Here is a 14,285-nt window from a genome sequence, read left to right on the forward strand (position 1 = left end):
CGGAGGCCCACCCACCCCGAACCGCGCCGCCGGGCACGGAGCAGCGGACCGCGCCGGGACGGCACCGCCCCGGGCACCAGGGGAAGCACCCCAACACCGCACCCCACAGGGGGCCCAGGGAGCGGCCAAGACGCAACCGCCACCGAGCAGACAACGGGGGGGGGGGGCAGAACCACCCCCGCCCGACCACAGGGGACGGCGTCAAGAAAATTGACTAATTAGCATGCAGTAACACCAAGTGTTGATGCTTAGTGCCCACTAGAAATAGATCTTAAGGAGTTATTGAGTATAGTGTCGTATAGTGTGGTATGCTCGAGCCCACTAGCAGCAACTAGGTTCCTGACTATATAAAAATAAAAACAATCAGATACAAAATACCAAATACAGGAGCAGCGAAAACAGAAGTTGTAACGATGTGGTGGCTCTCGTTAACAGGCAGAATCTTGGCAGGATTAAGTTGCCAAATTGAGATTAAAATATTCTATGTACATAGACCATATTTGTTTAAATCTTGATACTTGATTTTTATTTAAGGCAGAGATTTTTTCCATTGAGATATAATTTATTAGTAAGTTTAACCAGTGGTCGATATTTAGAGATTGTTTATTTTTCCAATTGACAAGGATTATTTTTTTAGCAATAGTAAGGGCTATAAATATAGATTGAGATTGTTTACATGGTCGCTCAGTTATTGTTAAGTCACCTAGTAAACACAGTCTTGGAGATAAAGGAAGCCTACAGTTTAATATATCAGCGAGCTTTTCCAAGATTTTAGTCCAGAAATGCAGCACTGGAGTACATGACCATAAAGCATGAAGATAAGTATCGGCAGTGTTTTGTGAGCACTGGAGACAAATGTCGGAGTCAGAGAGTCCCATTTTTTTCATCATATATTGTGTAATATATGTTCTATGAAGTATCTTATATTGGATAAGTTGCAAATTTGTCTGTTTGGTCATTTTAAATACATTTTCACAGATTTGGGTCCAAAAGTCTGGTTCCGGAACTATAGACAAGTCTTTTTCCCATTTTAAAGTCGGTAAATACGTTTTATTTGTGTATAAAAATAACTTATATATTTTTGATATTTTCTTTATTGTTGTTGGAGAAAGCTTTATAATATCTTTAGCTAAGACAGGCAGTTGGAGCGTATCTTGAAGTGTTGGGATTTGTTTCTTAACCATATTTTTAACTTGCAGATAATGTAAGAAATTTCCCTTTTTTATTTCATATTTCTGGACCAAGTTTGTATACGATATAAACTTATTATCTGAGAAAAGATGATGAAGGTGTGTAATTCCTTTCTGCTCCCATAGGCTTAAATGGAACGACTGATTATTAAGTTGAAAGTCGGGGTTATGCCAAATGGGAGAGAGCCCACAGGGCGCCAATTGGGAGTTTGTAATTTCTAATGCCTTCCACCAGGCAGTCAGGGTGGCGGCTATCATTGGGTTTTTAAAACAATTATGTCGTCTTATTGATTTTGTAATAAAGAGTAAATCTGACAGTCTAAGATTATTACAATCCTTCTGCTCCAATTCCAACCAACAGTTAGTATCTCTGTTGGGTTGTGTCCATAGCACAAGATATTGTAGTTGATTAGCTAGATAATAGTACATAAAGTTTGGTGCCTCTAAACCTCCTTTAGATTTACTTTCCTGAAGAGTAGATAGACTAATTTTGGCTTTTTTTTTATTCCAATAGAATTTTATGATAGCAGAGTCCAGCGATTGGAACCAGTTAGACGTAGGTTTAAATGGAATCATTGAAAATAAATAATTAATCTTTGGTAAAACTTTCATTTTTATAGTAGCTATCCGTCCTATTAAAGAGATCGGAAGATTATTCCAGCGTTCCAGGTCACTACGGATACTATCCAATAATGGTGAAAAATTTAAAGAAGTTAATTCAGTTAACTTAGGTGAAATTTTAACACCTAAGTATTTTAAATTACCTGTAGGAAAGGAGTAGTGTGGATCCTGACTTGTAGGATTCCATGAATTTTCTGTAATAGGTAATAATGTTGATTTTGTCCAGTTAATAGAGTAATCTGATAAGTGAGAGAATTTAGTTATTAATTTAAATGCTTCCCCTAGCGAGATAGCAGGTTCTTCTAAATAGAGTAATATATCATCGGCATATAGATTAATTTTATGTTCTATTGTCCCGGAGTGGATTCCTTGGATCCGTCTATCCTGACGTATAGCTAATGCAAGCGGCTCAATAAATATAGCAAATAATAAAGGAGAAATTGGGCACCCTTGTCTTGTTCCCCTTTGTAAAGTAAAACTCTGTGATGTAATCCCATTAGTAGTAACTGTAGCTTTAGGAGAATCATATAATATTGAGACCCATTGAATGAATGACTCCCCGAAGCCGAATTTATTTAAGACAGCAAAGAGGAAGGACCAGTTAACTTTATCGAATGCTTTTTCTGCATCCAGCGAAATAACAACTGCCTTTTTATCATACCGCTGTGACATACTAATCAAGTTAAAGAGTCTCCTAATATTATTAGTAGAATGACGACCTTTAATAAAACCTGTTTGATCACTATGAATAATTGTCGAGATTACCGTCTCTAATCGAGATGCCAAGGCCTTAGCGATAATTTTAATATCGGTATTAATTAGTGATATCGGTCGGTAACTTGACGGGAGGGTAGGGTCTTTTTCTGGCTTTAATAAAAGTTTAATTGCTGCTATATTCATATCTTGACGTATATCACCTTTACTTTTAATTTCAGTTACTACTCTTAGAAATATTCTTAAGCACAGCAAAAAGGTCACTGTTTAATTCTATCGTGCATCCTTAGCCCCTAATATTTCCTTTTCACCTCTCCTGATCTGCAGCCACCAAGAAGAGAGTACAACGGCGCGATATCTATTGTGAAGATGAGGAATAAAAGCAGAGCTGCACTCCTGGGATGCCTCTGACAATGGTGCAGCCTTGGCCTAGATGCAGAATGCACTTTCTTACTGAGTGAATACTTGCTGTGGCTCAACGTGTGTGTTCTCATTTGGTGCCTCTGTCTCTGATAGAAACACCCAAAAAAAAAAAAAAAAAAAAAAAAAAACATGTTATCCAAAGAAAGGATTGAACTGTGTAGTACACATGATGTAATAGCAAGAGAGGACAAATAAGTAGAGGATAGTGAAGAGGGTGAGAGAGAAAGATAATTTATGGTAGGAACATTAGGAGGACAGCTTGGGGGAAAGTGTGTATGTGGACAAGTGGGTTGGAGTCTTTTAACACCTCTGTCATTACATTAGGCCCACTCCCGCTAAGGTGGCTGGGTTTCAGGGTAAGTGCTTTAATTGGTACCTCAAGGAATAGAGGCAACTGAACAATAGTGAAGGGGTGCGATACGGGTGGGCTGTAAGGTCACGGCGGCACACAAATACTCTCTAAAATACGCTTTTTGAAGATATTTGTGCGAACCAGTGTGAACCATTCCCTTAATCACTTTTTCCACCTCACAATTCACAATGGAAAGTAGATCTCCAGGTTGGTTGGTTTGAGCCCCTGCTTCTTTTGTCCTTGGGTTTGCTGACATGGCTAGGTCAGTTCGAAACAGATGTTAAGTGATCACAATATTTTTCTTCAGTTATCCGATGGTGAATTGTGGTGCCAGCAACCTAAGCAGAGAAGACCAGAGTTACCTCTCCCCAACCACTTTGTCCAGTCTCCCAGTGTCCTGGGTCTATCCTGGGGCCTACTCTCAGTGGGACATGCCCAAAACAACCTCACCAGGTCAGCTCCTTCTTTACCATGACAGATCGATACAGTCTCTATCGTCCAATCTTTTCCAACCGAGGACCATGGCCTCAGTTTTGGAGGTGTTGATTTTCACCCCAACCGCTTCTGCCGTCTTTACACAGACATGGCCATATCGAAGAGTTAAATCCAACAAAGCATGTTTTTTATGTGGTTGTTGGCTTCCCAGAGTGATCAACTTATTTTCTGTAACTCACTATTATGTTTGTTTCTCTTCCAGTAACACTCCCAAATACATCACTTTAGGGCTGGGCGATATGGCCAAAAAAATAAAATCTCTTTTCTTTTTCTTTTTTCTGTCATTCTGGATGATTATGATTTTAATCAATTGTAATCAAAAGCATTAAAAAAAAAAACCATTTAAACAAGGTTAGATTTATTCAAAAATAAATCTTGTGCAAAGTGTTTAGACAATAATGTACACTGATTTTATAGCTTTTGCAAAACTTAAATGCCACGTAGTTTGTGCAAAAAAAAAGAAAAAGCTACTCACAGCTTTTGCTCAACTTAAATGCCATACATACCTTATGCAAAAAAAAAGCTACTTATACCTTTTGCATAATTTAAATGTCACATAGCCGGTGCAAAAAAAAACACTCATAGCTTTTGCTCAACTTAAATGTCACATACATAGCTGATGCAAAAAAAAAAAAAGCTAGTTATCTTTTGGATAACTTAAAAGCCGCATAGCATATGTGCAAAAAAAGCTACTCTTAGCTTTTGCTCAAATTAAATGTCACATACATAGCTTGTGCAAAAAAAAAAAAAAACTACTCATAGTTTTTGCATAACTTGAATGCCACAAGTAGTTCTAACAACTGTAAACAGGTATTGTAAACCACACATCCAATATTTTACCACTTGTGCAAAAATATAACTTAATTCACAATAACATTTGTATATAACAGAACGTCAAGATCAACAGCTTATAATAATCAGCACCACCTTTGATTGTAATTAAACTATTAAATTCTTTGCAAGAAAAACTAGCCTGTCAACTGACTCTGGCAAAAGACAAGCTCAATTCAAGCTCAAATTCTTTTGGATGCCTTTGGCGCAAGTGCTGGAAGAGGTTAGTTGTGCTGCTACGCTTTGTTTTAACAGCTGTTCGGCAAACCTTGCACTCACGTGTAATTTGCTCTACGTCGCTCTTGTATTTGTATTTATTTATTTATTTATTTATTTATTTATTTATTTATGTACCTGCGGACCTCCCAAATGTTCCATGATGACCGTTGATGACAGTTAAGAATGTTAACATACTAGCTGTACAATTTTATTTCGAATTTCATTCATTCATTTATTCATTCACTCTTAATGGAGCTGTTTCGAAAGCATTCCATAACTGTGTTTAATTTTGAAGGTTGCAATGCACATTATGTAAACACATCCGCACATTCTAACAGAATGTGATGTGCTTTCAACACTGGTTGGACTACATTTTAAGAGTTACAAAAGCAAACTGAAGGACACGTACCCTCAGTTATAGTTCATACATGTGGCCTGCTCTGGCTAAAAGGTTCTTATGGGTAAAAAAAAAAAAAAAAAATGGCTGGCAACCAGTTCAGTATACCCCGCCTACTGCCCAAAGCCAGCTGAGAGAGGCTCCAGCAACCCCGCGACCCTTGTGAGGAATAAGTGGTCAAGAAAATGGATGGATGGATATATGAAAGTTTTAGCACATGCATCTCTCAAGCATCTTTTGCAATCAGCACCTTAGAAAAAAGAAGGAAAACTTTCCGAACTATTGAAAGACCACTGGAGTGTGAAATCCAACAGCAGGTAACCCATTGAAAATCTGATCCTTTTACAAAGTTTTCCCTCTCAACAGATAAAATCTGGCAGAAATGGTCATTCAGCCTCAACCAAAAAACACCTTTGAAGATCCCATTCAGCTTACAATTTATCTCCTCGTCTGCCAAAGTTTGGTAGTTTTATTCTTGCTACTTTTGACCCCAGTAGCCTTCTTTGATGAGGTCAAGTTACTGTTATGGGAAATTTGATTTAAGAATTTTGTGTCAATGAAAAGTGTTATTTGGCTTTTCCTATGGTCTCTGTTATAAACTATATTTAATATCTCAAATGCATTTGGCCACATAATTAGTTTGTTTTTGTCCATTACTCGAAACTATACATTGCAACATGGAGACGCTTTAGCTAGCGTGGCTCACATATGCCGAGTTATCCTGCCAAAATGAATAAATGAATGAATCTCTGGCAGATTAAGCATGTTTGGGTGCAAAACCCTCCTTCATTATGTATCCTGCACGGAGTGGTCCAAGCCTCTGCTGTAAAAGGCTCAGCTTTATACTCCAGGCAATTTTGACTAACATCTACTATGAATCCATTTGCTTCTTTTAGATCTTTTTATTTTATTTGACAGTAACACTGCACTTAAATAAGTATCCGGAATATCTTTACCTTGGACTGTAGCATGTCTTCATGATGGATAAAAGAGGCATGATAAATAAACAGTGAAGAGAGATGACAGAGTGAGTGTATGGGATGATGGATATGGAGGACTGTAGCGGTAACTGAAAGAAGAGCGGGGAAATAACAGCAACGAGAGACGTACATTTTTAAAGAGCGGCATCTAGCGTATACGAAGAGAGGTTAAAAGGGGCAATTTGAGGAAGTGCTACTGGAAGAAATAACATTTAGCCATTAACTCATTCACTCCCAGCCATTTTCACAGAAGCAATCCCGTTCGCTCCCGACTGTTTTACTGAATTTTGACTGATTTTGCAAGGCCCACAGAATATTGTGTTCTATTGCTATAAAAGCATTGAACCTAAAGTCTCTTCTTTCATCAGGAAAAAAAAAAGTATGTTTATATCTGTTTCCATTCTGCAGCAATTAGTATTAGAAGCAGACCCGTCACCAGAAAGAAATTGTAGGGGGGGCATTACCTTTTTTGGGGGGGGCACACTTTATCAACCTAAATCTAATGTTCATCAGGTTGAACAGCGGCATTGTGACAACTGCAAAAGTGTTCAGAAATATTTTCTGTCACTTAAAAGCGGCAGTTCGTTCTGAAATCTAAAAGACAAACTGAAAAAAAAATGTGTAGTTCATTTTGCATTTATTCAACTCAAAAGTTCATTTGAAACAAATCCACTCTTCACTTCTGTAAACAACTATGTCCGAATGAATGACTCTGTGACCCAACCCCTTCTATCTGGAATTGGCTAGCAGTTGCCTTCATTTGCGTGTTGGATTAGGGCTGTACGATATGGACAAAATTTCCTTTCATTTTTGCCAGACATCTCTATTCTTTGATCTTTGACTCAGCATGAGACTTCAAATCATTTTACTTTTTTTATGGTGCCTTCTGTATTTTGTGTTATTTTATTTCTATACTTGTACAGATTTTTAGTATTTTATTTGCGTGTATACTTATCTACTTAGATTTACTCTAATGAATTTTATTTTGTGTTATTTTATTTCACTTGTGTCTACTAAAAGACTAATTTGTATCCCATGCACAGCACTTTGTATGCAGCAATGGCTGTTTTAAAGTGATGTAGAAATAAGGTTGAGTTCCATCCATCCATCCATTTTCTTGACCGCTTATTCCTCACAAGGGTCGCGGGGGCTGCTGGCGCCTATCTCAGCTGGCTCTGGGCAGTAGGCGGGGGACACCCTGGACTGGTTGCCAGCCAATCGCAGGGCACACAGAGACGAACATGCATCCACACTCACAAACACACCTAGGGACAATTCGGAGCACCCAATTAACCTGTCATGCATGTCTTTGGAATGTGGGAGGAGACCGGAGTACCCGGAGAAGACCCACGCGGGCACAGGGAGAACATGCAAACTCCACCCAGGAAGGTCCGAGCCTGGACTCGAACCGGAGACCTCAGAACTGGGAAGCGGACGTGCTAACCACTCGACTACCGTGCCGCCCTAAGGTTGAGTTATGTCAATGATATACAGAAACAACATATGGGTTCAGTGAAAAGCAGAATATCAATCCAAAAGGATGTGTAAAGTGCTGTTTTTTTTTATTAGAACTTAGTGACAGTCATCAACATGAACAAACTTGGCAATAAAAAAGAGAATTCAACTCACATTGTACTACAACTGCTTTAGTGATAAATAATTTTATGCTCCTTAGTTGTTGTTGTGTATGTGTGACTGCTTGGGTCTGGTAACAGCATACTGTGTATTGCTACAATTCATCCGTGCTGTGTGGCTTGACTAATTAAAATAAAAGTTTGACACTCACTTGTAAACGTAACCAGTGGACTCAGGATTCCCATTGATGTCAACTGTGTCATCCTGGATCGAGGTTTGGCATTTGGTGGCTTCCATTAAAGCGGCACGATGTGCTCACTGCTCAGTCTTTGTCCCAGCGCCAGCCGGCAAATGCGCACTATCTACGCGGAAGTAGATTTGGCTAAGGCACGTCTGCAGAGCGCGCGTCTCCCCCCACCCCACCCCATCCCTCCTGATCCTGATTGTCATTGGCTCTAGTTGTCAATCACAGCCAAACTTGAAAGGAGGTATGTGGTTGGCTGGCACGCCATGCTTTACTTAAAACAGAAGGCGCAAGTTTACGTGACTGATAGGACGAATAGTTGGTGAGTCATCTTGCTTGGGCGGGCACGGCTGACTGACAGGGCGGGCACGGACCCCCAAGGCCCGCCCATGGCGACGGGTCCGATTAGAAGAGAGCTAAGTTTCATCAGTTCTCACAAATCTATTTAAAATACAAAGTAATTGAGCTTTTTTTTCTAGATGGCCCTGGTTGATCTCCTTTGCTCTGCTGCCACCTTCTGGCCGTTTGTGTAATAACTACCATTTCTGCAACCGTTCTTTGCAGTTGAGGCCGCATCAAAGCCTTCTGTATGCTCTAGTATAAAAAAAAAAAAAACACAAACAAACGTATAAATACGTCTTTGGGACACTTAAAACATGAAAAAAAAAACGTATTTACACGTTATTGGGAGCAAATGAGTTAAAAATGGTATTTCAATTTCCGTTTGTCAAGTTGTGTATAGTGATGCATAGTAAAGTAAAAACAAAAAAAGTCTTCTTGAACTTCTTACTGAATCACCTGCACTAATTTTTGGGATGCTCAATTAATTCAAAGTCTGTGGTTTACTGACCTTTTGCCTGACTCAGAATTTTATGATGTAAAATAAAATTACATACACTGTGTAGGGAGAAAAACAATTTAGCTACAAAACTCACTCTGTTAGAAACAGTTTGTTGATTGAGTGATCGTCGTGCCCACATTCTGTTCCACTGACTTTCTTCCACATCAGAATGTGGGGAACAATGTAGACCACCTGCCCATGGAGATTATTTCGAAATGGATGGATGGATCAATAGATGGATGGATAGATGTGAGCCGCTGTTCTGTCAACTAAATCTACAATTTCTGTCAGACGACAGATGAGGCTTCCTTCCACTGTGCGCACTTACTGTGTGTCTAAGTTTCCTAATTGCTTGTTTTTGTTGGCATGCAGTCACTGATGGTGAAGTGATGGTGAATTGGTTCACTGGCCTGACTAGCGTGCAGGCTGCTTGGGTTCCGTTCTCACTCAGTGACAGAAGTGTGAATGTGAGTGGAAATGTTTGTTTATCTCTTTTATATGCCCATTGGCTAGTGATGGGTGTAATCTGCCTTTAGCCCAAAGTCAGCTGGGATGGGCTCCAGCTGGATAGAAGGCACCAATCTTGCCATCGATGTCAATGGTTGGTGGACAAAAGTGATATGCACAGCAGGTTTGGTTTTCTCAACAACTCAGCATGTGGGTGTTTCAACGGGGCCTTTGTGTCACTTGTCTACTGACAAGACAAGTGGTGTGCAGTTATTGTTGATACCCTGGGACAAGAGACAACAATAGCAACAGCTTGCAAGGCAGCAGAAGATATCCGCTTGGATTACTTCCAATAACTGCAAGTGTAAACTATCAATGAGATGCACTTCTGTTCATCAACATTTCTTTTGGTTATCTGTGTGTTCCCAACTCAACTCAACTTTATTTATAAAACACTTTAAAACAGGAATTGTTGTACACAAAATGCTGTACATGAAACAGAAATGGATCATGCAGTAAACAGTAAGCTAAATAAGAGCAAAGAAAACAAGTACAAGTGAATAAACGCCAGGTTTCCCGTTCTGTCCCTCTGTTGGTCATTAGGTGGGTTTTCATCCACCTATTTGTACGCAAATTTTCAAGACTTGCAAAAATAAACCTGAATTGAAACACTAGAAATTCGGAAAATATGCCTAAAATTAAAATGTTAAATTTTTTTTAAAGTTTTTACGTTTGGAGAGGGTGGATTTTCCAATGTATCAATAAAAGCAAAATGCTAATTTTGGCTATGGGAACAGGTTTTGCGAATAAACCATGACCGGCTCATATACTAGGGGTGTGCTTAAAAAAAAAAAAAAAAATCGATAGGGCCTCCCTCATTCCAATACACCTATCGATACGTAGGCATCAGAATTGATATTGCTCGTTAACTTTAAATAGGCAGTGAAAACAAGTTTGCTTGCACAGAAACAGAAGCCTCTCAAGTTTCACTCATGTACTAGCAGCAGGTGCGGGTGTGTGTGTGTGTGTGAGGGGGGGGATCTTGTATTGTACTTAACAAGCAGTCTTTGAAATCAATTGTCGTCAATTAGACCGCATGTTGCACGAGGTAGCAGAGGAGTGTCTTGAATGTTTAGTTTGCATTGTAGCCTACTTATTTAAAAAAAAAAAAAAGTGACAAATATAAACGGGCTTAACGTGGCAAGCCTATGTTGACGTTCGTAGGTAATTGCAAAGATTAAATAGAACCGAAGTTTTTAAAATGATTTATAAAAAAAAAAAAAAAAACTTAAATAAATGAAAAATGCTCCTTAGAGTGTTACATCAGAGCAAGCAAGCATCTACTGAGCCTAGCAAAAATGTATTATAGTAATAGGAGTTAACCTTTATTTAAAAAATAAAGAGATACAAGAAGGAAAAAAAAAAACTAGATGATCAACCTACTCGGTACATGGAGAAACGTGGTTCGCACATCTGCCTCAAAGTCACAGGTTCGGGTTTTGAATTGACCTTTCTGTGTGGCATTTGCATGTCCTCTGTCTGCTTGTGTGCGCACACTGAACCTCACAAAAATTAGAATGCATCACTTGTTGTTACCCATTTTACACCGCTAAGAACTGAAGTTCAAGGTTCAAATATTTTGTTTGGTGAACAAGGTGAAGGGCAATCAAAAAAAAATGTCATGAAAATCTTTTGACTTAATAGCGCTCTCACATCTGTTGGCAGTAAATCATATCAGCTTTGTTGTGTGCTCATCAAATACAAACCGCACTATGAAGTCTTAAAGGTGAAGGCAAAGTAAGTAACTGTCCTGAGAGCGGCCGCCAGGAGCACAGCACCTTTCACGGAGCATTTTCAAGTTGTAGTGGGAGGCTGTAACAAGTACAATTGCAAACTGAAGCACAACAGCAAAGCTGTAAACCCTCAAATATTCAGGTAACCAGCTTGCAAAGTTTCTAATATAGTGTTACGAGGGTAAGGAAAGCTGTTGAAGCCCAATAAGGAAATATTAACGGCTCAATAAGAGTAACATTTACGGCATTGATTGCAAATAAAGAAGGTACACTGGCAAAGGCACTTTTACGACCGCACAATTCAAAATTAGTCGAATGAATTAAAAGCCTGTAATTAAATGAAAAATCCTTATGTGGCGACCATCGAAGAGGCTTAACTTGCTGATCTCATTTAAAGTACCGCAGCTGTGGTCAACACATAATTTAGTAATAAAAATCATTTTGAAATACTGATAAGTGGTTCTTTCATGGCCAGGATGTAAAATCACATTGTACTGTATATTGTTTAACTGTTTGAGTCTCCTCTCAAGTATTTTGCCTGACGATTGAGAGCCCCTCCCCCACATCGATCCTTCTTAAAATGGAGACCACCTACCCGCTTTGCCAACTTTGAGGTATTCAAAGCAGATCGAGCCCGCCGCCACTGAGGTGTTTTCTGACTACCTCAGCAACCTCAGCCTCAGTGAAGGACGTCTCCGTCCTCTATGAATCATGTGTCGTTTGAATTGAGGATGTTGAAGTCGTCGCTTCACATCAGAAATGTATTCATGTATCTTCTGTTGTAGTTTGTAGTAGTGCACAAAGGAAACTTTTGACATGAGGACCAAAACATAAACAGTCATGGCCTACAAGTGATGTTATGTGTTGATATATGAACAGTAAATATATGCAGGGCTCCAGATTATTTTTTTTACGAAAACCACAGTGACACCCCAACTTGAAATTTCAGGAGTGTCAAGTAAATATTCATGTGTTAAAAATGGACGGATAGTAGGGTTGTCAGGCAATTAAATTTTTAATCGTAATTAGTCGCGTGACATCAAAAGTTAACTCACGATTAATTGCAAATGTTATAAGTTTTCATACTCTTCTTTATATAACTTAAACTAAGAGAAATATGGTTGCATCTTTTAGTCAGTGATTCAGTAAATTTCATAATTCATAAAACTTAGTTAAAATTAACAAAATGCACTGTACTGTAAAAAACAAAACAAAACAAAAAACCCCCAAAAAAAACGAGTATGATATTGATTTGTGCTGAGGTCATTTTTCTGCCACGAGATGGCATAATTGAATTTGTGAGACATTGGTGACAGCTCAGTGCATTTTCCTTTTCATATTAAGAGCTATCTAATCATAAAAATGAAGTAACTCGTGAAATTATGCACATTTTCAAAATTGTAAAGCACATCTTGACCCCAGTCGCTACAAATATATGAATTATGAAAAATTATTACTGCTAAATTTTTACGTCGATGTGTTGACTGAGTTGCAACTGGAATTCCCCAGTTCAGGCTTTCCAAGTAAGGGGTGGCCATTAACCGCGGGTTTAAAAAATTTGTGGCGTTAAAGGAACTTTAAATTAACTCAAATTTAATGCACAAATTTTGACACACCTAATGGATATATACAGTATGTAGTATATTAGGGCTGTTCTAGAATCAATGATTTTATCGATTATTCCATCAATTAATTTTATTTTGCTTTAAATTATATTACAATATATATATATATATTTTTTTTTACCAATTATTATTGTTTAGTGATAAAAACAACAACTAATCAATGTGAGAATGATTGCTGTACTATCCAACCTTTATGAAACTTATCCAATTTGGCCACTGATTTCCAAAAGAAAATATGTTTTAAAATGTGGCATTTTGATGTGACACAAAACATAATGAGTCTGTTTTCATGAAGGATGACGTAAATTTGACAATAATTACAGATGAGGGGCTGAGTCCAGTCCTCAAGACCCCTATCCAGCCTGTTTTCAACATCTCCCTCCTCCGACACACCTGCCTCAACTAATCAGGACCTTTTTTCAGGCTTCTGCTGAGCTTGCTGATGGGAATGGTCATTGTCAAGTCAAAATTTCCTTTTTTTTTTTCTAAAAATCTGTCATTTTGGTCCACATGTGTGGGTGTCATTTTTACGAATTATCGACCAATCTAAAGTGTTGAATACGGCTTGCTCTCTTTGTCGATGCAATATTAGTGGTTAACAAACGTGCTGTTTTGGGGTTGTCCTGAAAATTTATGATTTTAGAGGTACAAGAGAAGACTGACAGAGAGAGAAAGTGAGAGCAAGAGAGACTTTTCTAGCGGGCTATCGCAATAGTTCTATCCTATCAGATCTTAAGTCACTGAACAGTTTTCTTTTCAAGGCTGTAATTAAAACAAGCATTATTATCTTTGCAAAGAAAGGATTTATTTTTTCCAGGTTTTGTGTTGGGTCTCATTAGATTGTCTAATTTGTCCTCTCTCAAGCCAGTGACGGTCCTACTTTAAGTAAGTGAATACACTAACCTGCAAATTGAGTGTATCTCATGGGTGTCTTCATCCTTGCGCGCTGTGTCCGTCAGACTGTCACCCAGAGCCATGAGACACCGAGCAAAACCCTTGTAAATGGAATGACACCTCCTCGTTGAAACTGCAGCAATTGAGCAAGGGCTCAGCACTGGAAGTACACACAAGGAATCACAACAATGTTCATTTTTAGAATTGTAACGCATAGCATACATTATCCAACAGTAAGTTCATTTTTGTTCACTGTGCAGTGTGTGATGGACATTGTTTAATAACATAAACTGCTTCTAATTTTTTAGCTTCAAATCAGATTTTAAGTGGAAGCTCCAAGTTGGCTACAAGAACACAAGCCAAAAAAATTAGAGCTTATCAAGACAGTTAAAGTGGATTATCGGCAAAATGTGAGAGCTTCCACACAGATCGTAAAAAAAAAAAAAAAAAAGGCATGTTTTCTTTCTGTTCTTATGGTGTGTTTTGTATTCTATATTATCAAAACAGCACATCACACGAATACCAATATCTCGACAGACGATTGTAGCCGTTCTTCCCCAGAAGTTGAAGAGAACGACTTGTGGGATGCATTATACAAACACTCTACACAACCACTTGCCCCTCGGCGCACGCTTCAGTTTGCT

At 38.6% G+C, this 14,285-nt stretch overlaps 1 protein-coding gene across 1 annotated transcript in view; it reads right to left on the bottom strand.

The window, feature by feature from the left end:
* The window catches only part of nrn1la (neuritin 1-like a), a 63,196-nt gene that overhangs the window by 12,742 nt on the left and 36,169 nt on the right, over window positions 1-14,285 (bottom strand). Inside the window, exon 2 of the mRNA XM_077516468.1 lies at window positions 13,651-13,801. Within this exon, the coding sequence (XP_077372594.1) occupies window positions 13,651-13,801 (151 nt within the window). The remainder of the gene's footprint in view (window positions 1-13,650; window positions 13,802-14,285) is intronic.

Source organism: Festucalex cinctus, chromosome 3 (assembly GCF_051991245.1).
Source record: "Festucalex cinctus isolate MCC-2025b chromosome 3, RoL_Fcin_1.0, whole genome shotgun sequence".
NCBI classification, from domain to species: Eukaryota; Metazoa; Chordata; class Actinopteri; order Syngnathiformes; family Syngnathidae; genus Festucalex; species Festucalex cinctus.